At 45.2% G+C, this 12,140-nt stretch overlaps 1 protein-coding gene across 3 annotated transcripts in view; it reads right to left on the reverse strand.

The window, feature by feature from the left end:
- The window catches only part of RARS1 (arginyl-tRNA synthetase 1), a 630,854-nt gene extending 619,649 nt beyond the window's left edge, over window positions 1-11,205 (reverse strand). For all 3 annotated transcript variants that reach the window (XM_069763904.1, XM_069763903.1, XM_069763902.1), the window contains exon 1: window positions 11,123-11,205. In XM_069763904.1, coding sequence (XP_069620005.1) covers window positions 11,123-11,164 — 42 coding nt within the window. In that variant the 5' untranslated portion in view covers window positions 11,165-11,205. The remainder of the gene's footprint in view (window positions 1-11,122) is intronic.
- Window positions 11,206-12,140: the final 935 nt, after the last annotated feature.

The raw sequence follows: 12,140 nt of genomic DNA on the forward strand, positions 1-12,140 counted from the left end.
ACTTTGAGCCCCCATGTGTTTCACTACAGTTAATAACGCAGAGCCGTGAAAATAAAAAATCTTTTTTTCCCACAAAAATTATTTTTTAGCCCCCAGTTTTGTATTTCCTCAAGGGCAACAGGAGAAATTGGACCCCAAAAGTTGTTGTCCAATGTGTCCTGAGTAAGCTGATACCCCATATGTTAAGGTAAACCCCTGTTTGGGCGCACGGGAGAGCTCGGAAGGGAAGGAGCACTGTTTTTTACTTTTTCAACGCAGAATTGGCTGGAATTGAGAGCCCCTGATGTGCCTAAACAGTGGAAACCCCCCAATTCTAACTGAAACCCTAATTCAAACACACCCCTAACCCTGACACACCCCTAACCCTAATCACACACTAAAAGACGCTTTTTATTGCAAATTATAGTTTTTGCGTCTCCACATTTTGAGAGCTATAATGTTTCCATATTTTGGTCCACAGAGTCATGTGAGGTCTTGTTTTTTGCGAGATGAGTTGACGTTTTTATTGGAACCGTTTTTTGGCACGTGAAATTTTTTTTGGGGGGTGTTTACACTGTTCCGCGTTTGGTTTTTTACGTTTTGGCGCTTTTATACGATAAAAACTATTTTATATAAAAAACACCGGATTACGTACCGGTAATGCTCTTTTATAGAGCCACGACAGCACCCACTGAGAGAGGGGATCCGCCCCTAGGAACAGGAAACCCTACGGAGAGATAAAAGGGGTGGTCCCCCTCGCTCCCACAGTTTGGGTTACAGAGATTGCGAGGAACCGCCCACCAGTTTTAGTAGGTAATTCTATATCATCATTTACTATAACTTAACTACGTATAATTACAGGAATCGACCACCCTTAACAGTTCTCATATACTAATATATATAAATGGGAGGGAAGTGAAGGGGTGCTGTTGTGGCTCTATAAAAGAGCATTACCGGTACGTAATCCGGTGTTTTCTCTTCGCCACGACAGCACCCACTGAGAGACTTTCAGAGATAGTTATTTGGGGGGGATTATCGTATTAAGAACAGATCTACCGAAACCCAAATCAGTGGAGGCAGATAGATCTAATCTATAGTGACTATAGAAGGTAGAAGGGGAAGACCAGGTTGCGGCCTTACATATGAGTTCTATAGGAACCTCTGCTCGCTCAGCCCAGGATGATGCTATCGCCCGGGTGGAATGTGCCTTCACAGCTTCAGGTGGATTCTCCCCTTTAGACGAATAGGCCAGGTATATCGCCTCCTGAATCCATCGGGATTTTGTGCCTTTTGTAACACCAGATCCTTTCCTTTGACCCTGGAAGGAAACAAAGAGCCGTGCTCTTTCTCCAGGCCCTAGTCCTGTCTAGATAAACTATTATAGCCCTTCTCACATCTAAAGTATGGTACTTTTCTTCCTCTTGATTTGTAGGGTCATTATAAAAAGAAGGAAGAAAGATTTCTTGAGACCTATGAAATTTAGTACACATCTTAGGTAGGTAGGAAGGGTCTGTTTTCAAGACAATTCTATCTGGAAATATTGACATAAAGGGAGGATCTACTGATAGCGCCTGTATGTCACTTACCCTTCTTGCCGATACCAGCGCGACAAGAAGAGCAGTCTTAAGGGAAATACATTTGATGTGAGCTGAGTCTAGAGGCTCAAATGGGTGACCTGTTAAGGCTTCCAGGACCAAATTAATATCCAAAGGAGGTATCTGGGGAATCTGGACTGGTTCTGATCTCTGGCAGGCTGAAATAAATCTAGCTATCCACCTATTACCCACAACATTGTGACTATACAAGGCCCCTAGAGCAGAAACTTGTACTTTTAGAGTACTAACTGAAAGGCCTAAATCACGACCTTTCTGAAGAAACTCTAGAATAGTAGAGACGGGAATTTTATTAGATAAGGCCGATGGATAGAGATTTAGAAATTTCTTCCACACTCTCACATATATGGCAGTAGTGGATTTCTTTCTACTTGCCAATAAGGTATTAATTACATTATCAGAGAAGCCTCTTAGTTTTAACAGCTGCCTCTCAAATTCCAGGCTGTCAACCGTAGACCCTTCACATGAGGGTGGTTGAAGGGCCCCTGGAAAAGAAGATCCTGATCCTCCGGGAGAATCCACGGATCTGAGATTGACATGGCTCTGAGCAGGGAAAACTATGGTCTCTTTGGCCAAAATGGGGCAATCAGGATTACATTTGCCCGGTCCTCCCTTATCTTCCTGATTACTGTTGGAAGAAGAATCAGAGGAGGAAAAGCGTATGCTTTCTGAAACGTCCAAGGAACCTGAAAGGCATCGAGAATATCGGGATTGTCGGCCCGGAACATTGAAGCAAATCTTTTTAACTGCCCGTTGTCTCTTGTAGCGAAGAGATCTATATCGGGAACCCCCCGTATCATAGTTATCATTTTGAAAATTCGATGATTTAGAACCCACTCCCCTTGGTGGAGGGTATGACGACTGAGGAAGTCTGCTCTTGAGTTGTCCACTCCTCTGACATGTAGCGCTGACAGGGACAGAAGATGTTCTTCGGCTATAGTTAGAATGTCTTCGGTTATAGACATAAGTGTTCCTGATCTTGCTCCTCCTTGATGATTGATATAAGCCACTGATGTCATGTTGTCTGACAGAATTCTGGTATGTGTCCCGTGTAGCTGCGGAAGGAATTCACATAGAGCATAATAGATAGCATTTAGCTCTCTTATATTAGATGAGTCGTCAGACTCCGTGACTGACCATAGTCCTTGGACTAGGTGGTCTTCTAAATGTTCTCCCCAGCCAGTAGGACTGGCATCCGTATATATTATGTTTGAGGGTTTAACTACCCAGGGAACCCCACTAATCAAGTTTTTTGGTTCTAGTCACCAGTTCAGAGATTGGACTACTTCATCAAAAAGGGAAATCTTAACATCTAAACGATCATGTGATTTTTCTTCTTCATGTAAAATTACATACTGTAAATGCATCGAATGGAATTGGGCCCATGGAACCGCTGGGATACATGACGTGAAGGAGCCAAGAAGGGACATGCCTTCTCTCAATGAAATTAGGGGTTTATCCATTACCGACTGAACCTTATTTCTAACCGTTATTTGTTTAGTTTCCGGAAGGAAACATCTCAGGCTTGTAGAATCTAATATAATCCCCAGAAAAATTTGCCGAGTTGTTGGGAATAGCCTAGATTTTTCCCAGTTTATTATCCAACCTAATCCTTGCAGAGATGCTATTATATCACACAATCGTTGTTGACATTGTGAAGGAGAATTTCCTACTACCAAGATGTCGTCTAGGTATGGAATTACGAGGGTGTCTTTTAGCCTTAGGTATGACATTACCTCCGCCATTAATTTAGTGAACACTCTTGGAGCTATAGATAGTCCAAAAGGCATTCCTGTATACTGAAAGTGCCGGATACACCCATTCAATACAATCGCCACACGGAGATATTGTTGATGCCCTATATAAATTGGAAGATGGTAATACGCATCTTTAAGGTCAAGAACCGTCATAAAGCAATGGGGAAACAGGAGTTTAATGGTGGACCGGATAGACTCCATTTTAAAGGTTTGATTTTCTAAGTAGATGTTCAACTTTTTAAGGTTTATAATGGTTCTGAATGTTCCATCCGGTTTTAGAATCAAAAATAACGGGGAATAGAATCCCCTTCCCTCCTGAAGGAATGGAACCCCCATCAAGACTCCCTTGGATATAAGATTCATTACCTCCTGCTCCAATGCCTCCTGTTGCAATTGAGACTTTAAGGAAGTCAATAGAAATGAGTCCGGAGGGACTCAGGAAAATTTTAATCTTAAGCCAGAGGTGATAAGGCTATTTGCCCAAACATTAGATGTTATCGCCCGCCACTGATTTGAGAAGGAGGACAATCTGCCTCCCACAGGCAGATCTGTCCTAACGGGGTTTGTCTTCAACCTTGAAAGGGCGCTTCCCAAAGAATGCACCTCTTTGTTTTGTGTCTCTTGAGGCCCAGCGGTCTTGGTTCTTAAAATCCTTCCTTTTATTAAACGCGGGCTTTCGGAACGCTCTCCTATAGAATGGAAGGTAATTATTATTATTATTATTATTAGGGAAGCCCTTTTTTCTCTCTCCCGCTTTGGTTAGAATCTCGTCTAGTTTAGTACCAAACAGGTACTCACCCTTACATGGGAGGCAACACAATTTGGATTTTGTTTGGGGATCACCCCTCCAGCCCTTAAGCCACAGGGCCCTACGTGCTGCATTCGTCAGTCCTGCCGACTTGGCTGCCAGGCGGATGGAATCAGCAGATGAGTCCGCTAGGAAGGCTGTAGCTCCCCTAATTAGGGGTATAGAGGATAATAATTTGTCTCGAGAGAGACCTCCTTTCAGCCCTTCCTCCAAGTCACTTAGCCAGACTAGCATGGACCTAGCGGTGCATGTAGCCGAAATAGCCGGTCTAAAAGCCCCTGTAGAAGTCTCCCAGGCTCTTTTCAAAAGCGAGTCAGCCTTACGGTCTAGTGGATCTTGTAACGAGCCTGAATCCTCCACAGGCAGCAAGGATCTTTTGGATGTGGACGCCACTGCCGCGTCTACCTTCGGAGCTTTTGACCAGGTTGAAAACTCTTCATCATTGAAGGGATAACGCCTTTTTGAAGATGGTGGTAACCCCCTTTGCCCCTGGCTTTCCCACTCCTATTTGATCAAATTTTTCACTGCTTCTATTACCGGAAAAGAGGGCCTCTTTCTTTCGGATAGACCAGCAAACATTATGTCTTGCTGTGTTCTAGGGACCTTAGAATCCTCGATGCCCATGGTATTACAAACGGACTTCACAAGGTTATCAATACTATCCGTAGGAAAGCATGTGTCCTGACCCTCATCCGAGGAAACATATTCTTGGGATTTGTCAGAGTCTGCATCCTCTATATCAGAGGGCTGGTCAGATATAGGGGAAACGTATCCCCTTTTCTCTTTAGTACGCGGCTCCTTGTCAGAACTATGCAGGGCTCGTAATTCTTCCCTAATCATGATTCTAATATCTTCAGATTTAACTGAGGCTTCCTCCCGTAAGGTAGTATCAATACATGAATTACAAAGCCTCTTAGTGTGACTATCCGGAAGGGGCTGGAGACATAACGCACACTGTTTGTGTTTCGTTTTTTCTGTTCTTTTTACCTAAGGTGTATAGAGGGAGAGGGGACAATAATCAGCTTAGTGGGGTAGATGCATACTCACCCAGTGAAGCTGTCTGTCAAGGTACCGGCTGAGGAGGAGACTGAGGCATAGGTGGAGGAATAGGTCGGTCCGACTTCTTCCTAGATGATCTGCTCTGTCTAGAGCGGCTGCTGCTGCTATGGCTGCGTGGGGTAATAGCGGTGCCCTCCAGAGAAGGCATCGCAGGCTCCTTAGCAGAATCCATATTGGACGCCGGATTGTCAGCGCCGGCGTCCTTTTCACATGGGGGCCGCCATCTTCTTCCTGTTGAACCCGGAAGTGCTAACCACTTCCGGGTTGCGGCCATACTGTATGCGCCTGCGCTGCCACTGGCATCAGCGCAGGCCCCGTCTCTCTCCTCCATCACCCCGGAAGCTTACCTGCACTTCCGGGGGCATACACGGGGCTCCACGCTGCCTTGAACTATCGCCGAGGACGGCGCCACGATCTTTACCGGCGCTTGCTCCCTGCAGACCCGCCAAGTGAATTTCTGTGAGCCAGCAACACCCGTCCTGGCCTCACAGCGTCTGCCAGCAGAGGGGGGGAACTGAACCAGGACCCCCGACGCTGCATCCAGCTCTGGAGCCTTTGCCGTCCTCACAGGTAAACTGCGCAAGCGGCATCCAGGCTGGGCATCCTCTTCTCCGTGGATCTTCCTAAAGGAACAGGAAACCAAACTGTGGGAGCGAGGGGGACCGCCCCTTTTATCTCTCCGTAGGGTTTCCTGTTCCTAGGGGCGGATCCCCTCTCTCAGTGGGTGCTGTCGTGGCGAAGAGAAAATAATTATTTTTGTATCACTTTATTCTGAGGACTATAAGTTTTATTTTTCCGCTAATGATGCTGTATGGCGGCTCGTTTTTTGTGGGACAAGATGATGTTTTCAGCGGTACCATGGATATTTATAACCTTTTTTTGATCGCGTGTTATTCCACTTTTTGTTCGGTGGTATTATAATAAAGCGTTGTTTTTTGCCGCGTTTTTTTTTGTGACGGTGTTCACTTGAGGGGTTAACTAGTGGGACTGTTTTATAGGTTTTTGCTTTGCGCAGGCATGTACTATGGAGGACATAGAATGAACTTCAATCCAATATTGCAGCCAGCATGCAGCCAGCGGGTAAGGAAAGGGTGAATCAAACACCCGAAACCCCGCCTCTATGGCTGAAAATTGTTCCCTCCAAATTCAGGCGACAGAGTCCCTTTAACCTATAGGGTATGTGCACACGTCAGGATTTCTTGCAGAAAAAAAAGTGAAGAAAATCAGACATTTTCTTCAAGAAATCCGCATGCGTTGTTTTCACATTTTTTGCAAGTTTTTTTCCGGAGCTTTCCCAATGCATTAGGCTAGGTTCAGATTGCGTTAGTGCAATCCGTTTAGCACCTAGCGCTAGCGGATTGCGCTAACGCAATGTGTTTAAAAGGGGTCGCGTTAGGCCTCTTCCACACTTCAGTTGTTTGGCATCAGTCTAAAACCGCCATTTTCCTCAAATAACGGATCCGTCAATTTTTTTTGACGGATCCGTTATTTTCCCATAGACTTGCATTAGCGACGGATTATGACGGATGGTCGTCCGTTCCATCCGCCATGCGACGGATCCGTCGAAATTTGGCGGACGTTTTCTGAAAATAGACGGACATTGAAACGTTTTTTGTCAACGCCGAAATGGTGGATCGCGACGGATTCGTCGCGTCCACCATTCCATAGAATGGCCGCCTATGGGCGACGGATCCGCCGCAACAGTTTTTTCGGCGGATCCGTCGCCCCAATACGTTTTTTCAATTGCACATGCTCCAAAAAGTAGATACTTTTCCCAGACAACCCCCAAGTAACGGATTCGTCAAAAAAACGGATCCATTAGAACCGTTTTCTCAACAATTGTGACGGATCCGTCAATCCGTCACTATGTCGGTAGTGACTGACGCCAAACAACTGAAGTGTGAAAGATTTGCGAGAGCGGGGAACGGACCTCGGGCGCGCCGCGGACGCTGCTTGCAGCGTCCGCGGCGTGCCACAAAACACCGGCGCATCACTAGCGCGTGCCGAACATGGCACGCGCTAGTGATGCGCGTTCCCATTGCCGTGAATGGGCGCGCTAACGGACGCGTTGCACGGCGTTAATTTCGCCGTGCAACGCTGTCCGTTAGCGCGGTCCCATTAACGCAATGGGAACCTAGCCTTATATAGCGGGAAAAACACGAAAAAAAACGCTAAATTTATGAACATGCTGCGTTTTTAACCGCGGTGCGTTTTTTTCGCAAAAAAAACGCATCATGTGCACAAAAATTGCAGAATGCATTCTAAATGATAGGAAGCATATGTGTTTTATAGCAAAAAAAAAAAGAGAAAAAACCGCAATGTGTGCACACAGCCTTACAGTGTAATGTGTTACCAATGGTTTTCTTGGCGACTGTGGTCCTAACTGCCTTGAGATCATTAAGAAGTTCCCCCCTGCAGTTGTAGGCTGATCTCTCACCTTCCTCATGATCAAGGATACCCCATGATTTTACATGATGCCCCAGATCGATGTCGATTGACAGTATTTCTTCCATTGTCTTACTACTGCACCAACAGTTGTCTCCTCACCCAGCTTCTTTACTTATGGTTTTGTAGCCAATTTCAGCTTTGTGCAGGTCTATGCTTTTCTCCCTGACATCCTTATCTTTGGTCTTGCCCATGTTGTAGAGGTTAGAGTCTGACTGATTTATTGAGTCTGTGGACAGGAGTCTTTTATACAGGTGACTATATCAGACAGCTGTCTTTAATACAGGTAATGAGTTGATTAGGAGCGTATAACTGGTCTGTAGGAGTGGTTAATAGGTTAATGGTGAGAAAGGGATCAGATACTAATTTCTCACTGCAAAACGCAAATCTTAATATATTCTTACCTTGTAATGTCTTCACATCCTGTTCCGTCCAGATGTGTCTGGATCCCAGAATTACAAGCGGCAGAAGTTCACCGACATCCATATTGGGAGACCCAAGTGATGAGTGTCTCAATAGGGAAACTGCTGGTGGTACCAGCCGCTTGCACGGTACCACCAGTGTAACAACGTCACACCACACACACTGTACACACCTTGCACAGTACAACCAGCGGAACACCATCGCCGGGATCAGCCGAATGAGTCAATGACTGGCGCCATCTTTGTACAGGAGGGAGTATATAGAAGAATATAGGGGTGAATATGGGGGAGTATACAGAAGTATACAGGAAAGAATATGGGAGGAGTATATAGGAGTGTACAGGGGTGGATATGCAGGAATATTTGAGTATACAAGAGTGAATATGGGGGAGTATATAGGAGTATACAGGGGTGAATATGGGAGGAGTATACACGGGTGAATATGGGGGAGTACATAGAAGTATAAAGGAGTGAATATGCAGGAATATATAGGAGCATACAGGGGTGAATATGCAGGAATATATAAGAGCATACAGGGATGAATATGGGGGGGATTATATAGGAGCATATAGGGGTGAATATGGGGGGAATATATAGGAGCATACAGGGGTGAATATGGGGGGGGGAGTATATAGGAGCATATAGGGGTGAATATGGGGGGAAAATATAGGAGCATACAGGGGTGAATATGGGGGGAATATATAGGAGCATACAGGGGTGAATATGGGGGGGGGAGTATATAGGAGCATACAGGGGTGAATACGGGAGGAGTATACACGGGTGAATATGGGGGAGTACATAGAAGTATAAAGGAGTAACTATACAGGAATATATAGGAGCATACAGGGGTGAATATGCAGGAATATATAAGAGCATACAGGGATGAATATGGGGGGGATTATATAGGAGCATATAGGGGTGAATATGGGGGGAATATATAGGAGCATACAGGGGTGAATATGGGGGGGGGGGAGTATATAAGAGCATACAGGGGTGAATATGGGAGGAGTATACACGGGTGAATATGGGGGAGTACATAGAAGTATAAAGGAGTAACTATACAGGAATATATAGGAGCATACAGGGGTGAATATGCAGGAATATATAAGAGCATACAGGGATGAATATGGGGGGGATTATATAGGAGCATATAGGGGTGAATATGGGGGGAATATATAGGAGCATACAGGGGTGAATATGGGGGGAATATATAGGAGCATACAGGGGTGAATATGGGGGGGGGGGAGTATATAAGAGCATACAGGGGTGAATATGGGAGGAGTATACACGGGTGAATATGGGGGAGTACATAGAAGTATAAAGGAGTAACTATACAGGAATATATACGAGCATACAGGGGTGAATATGCAGGAATATATAAGAGCATACAGGGATGAATATGGGGGGGATTATATAGGAGCATATAGGGGTGAATATGGGGGGAATATATAGGAGCATACAGGGGTGAATATGGGGGGGGGGGGGAGTATATAAGAGCATACAGGGGTGAATATGGGAGGAGTATACACGGGTGAATATGGGGGAGTACATAGAAGTATAAAGGAGTGACTATGCAGGAATATATAGGAGCATACAGGGGTGAATATGCAGGAATATATAAGAGCATACAGGGATGAATATGGGGGGGGGAGTATATAGGAGCATACAGGGGTGAATATGGGGGGGGGAGTATATAGGAGCATACAGGGGTGAATATGAGGGGAGTATATAGGAGCATACAGGGGTGAATATGGGGGGGGAGTATATAGGAGCATACAGGGGTGAATATGGGGGGAGTATATAGGAGCATACAGGGGTGAATATGGGGGGAGTATATAGGAGCATACAGGGGTGAATATGGGGGGGAGTATATAGGAGCATACAGGGGTGAATATGGGGGGTGTATATAGGAGCATACAGGGGTGAATATGGGGGGAGTATATAGGAGCATACAGGGGTGAATATGGGGGGGGTATATAGGAGCATACAGGGGTGAATATGGGGGGAGTATATAGGAGCATACAGGGGTGAATATGAGGGGAGTATATAGGAGCATACAGGGGTGAATATGGGGGGAGTATATAGGAGCATACAGGAGTGAATATGGGGGGAGTATATAGGAGCATACAGGGGTGAATATGAGGGGGAGTATATAGGAGCATACAGGGGTGAATATGGGGGTGTATATAGGAGCATACAGGGGTGAATATGGGGGGAGTATATAGGAGCATACAGGGGTGAATATGGGGGGGGAGTATATAGGAGCATACAGGGGTGAATATGGGGGGGAGTATATAGGAGCATACAGGGGTGAATATGGGGGGAGTATATAGGAGCATACAGGGGTGAATATGGAGGGGAGTATATAGGAGCATACAGGGGTGAATATGGGGGGTGTATATAGGAGCATACAGGGGTGAATATGGGGGGAGTATATAGGAGTATACAGGGGTGAATATGGAGGGGAGTATATAAAAGCATACAGGGGTGAATATGAGGGGAGTATATAGGAGCATACAGGGGTAAATATGGGGGGGGGGGGAGTATATAGGAGCATACAGGGGTGAATATGGGGGGAGTATATAGGAGCATACAGGGGTGAATATGGGGGGAGTATATCGGAGCATACAGGGGTGAATATGGAGGGGAGTATATAAAAGCATACAGGGGTGAATATGGGGGAGTATATAGAAGTATACAGGGGTGAATATGGAGGGGTATATAGAAGCATACAGGGGTGAATATGGGGGGCATAGAGTATACATGGGTGACTATGTGGGAGCATATAGGAGTATACAAGAGTGATAATGGGGGGGGAGTACATACGGTAGTATACAGGGGTAAATATGGAAGGGGGGGGGTATAAGGGGAGCATATAGGTGAATCCGCAGAATAGACGAGCCCAAGTGACGATAATAACGATAGTGCTGGACGCTAGAACGTGACTGAACAGACAGCGCCGAGACCAATACAGCGCGGCACCGAGAACACGGCCTTGTGTATACATATAACGTCTAGTCAAGCCCAACTTTTCCTCACCTGCTGCCGTAGCCTCTCCTCATAGGGCCCAAGTTCCTCCATGCTGCGTTCACACTGACACCGGGGGAAGAGGCGGGACAGGAAACGCGTCACGGCTACATACGTGGTGGAGAAAAGTCGGAGCTGAGAGAAGGAAGCGAGAGCGGCTAAGGTCGCCTGATGGCATGGCAGGGATTTCGCTTTCTCACACGGAGTCGGCTATGTCCAAGTTGGCGGAGGGACCAGGTCCTTATCCTGCTCTATATAAGAAGGCTAAATCCCAGTAGATAGAAGGACCCTTATTGTATATAGATATAGATGAATCCTGTCATGTCATTATTTTGAGCTGCAGCCTAGATATGACATCTGATTACACATTTATTTATATGTGCCATTTATACACAAGAATTTTCCCCTTAATCCCAGTGTGTACAATATTCTGCGCCAATCTCATCCGCGTCCCGTTTTAGTTACTGGTGATCATTTTTGTAGATCAGACAGCCACAGATTTTTTTCCATGCATGCACCTAGGAGTGTTTTAACCCTCGGGCGATTTTCCGTTTTTTTAACATTTTTTTTCCTTCCCATAACTTATTTTTCCATCCACATCGCCGTTGGGATTTTTTTTTATTATTGATACCATTTTGGCGCGGATACCAAGTTGTGATCACCTCTTATTTCATTTTATTGTAATCTTGCGGCGACCAAAAAAAAACGTAATTATGGCGTTTCGATTTTTTTTCTCTTTATGCCGTGTACTGATCAGATTATTTTATATTTTGATTGGTCAGACCTTTCTGAACACGCTAATTCCCAATTATTTTTTTTTAATAGACCAAAAGCGATATTTTTTTTTCTTATATTTTTATGATATATGACGTAACTTGTAGATCACACAACCACAGATGTTTTTCCATGTATGCACCTAGGAGTGATTTAACTCTTCGGCGATTTTCATTTTTTTACATTTTTTTTCCTGCCTATAACTTATTTTTCCATCCACATCGCCTTTGGGATTTTTTTTTATTTTGGCGGGACG

Source organism: Ranitomeya imitator, chromosome 4 (genome assembly GCF_032444005.1).
Source record: "Ranitomeya imitator isolate aRanImi1 chromosome 4, aRanImi1.pri, whole genome shotgun sequence".
In the NCBI taxonomy this organism is placed as follows: domain Eukaryota; kingdom Metazoa; phylum Chordata; class Amphibia; order Anura; family Dendrobatidae; genus Ranitomeya; species Ranitomeya imitator.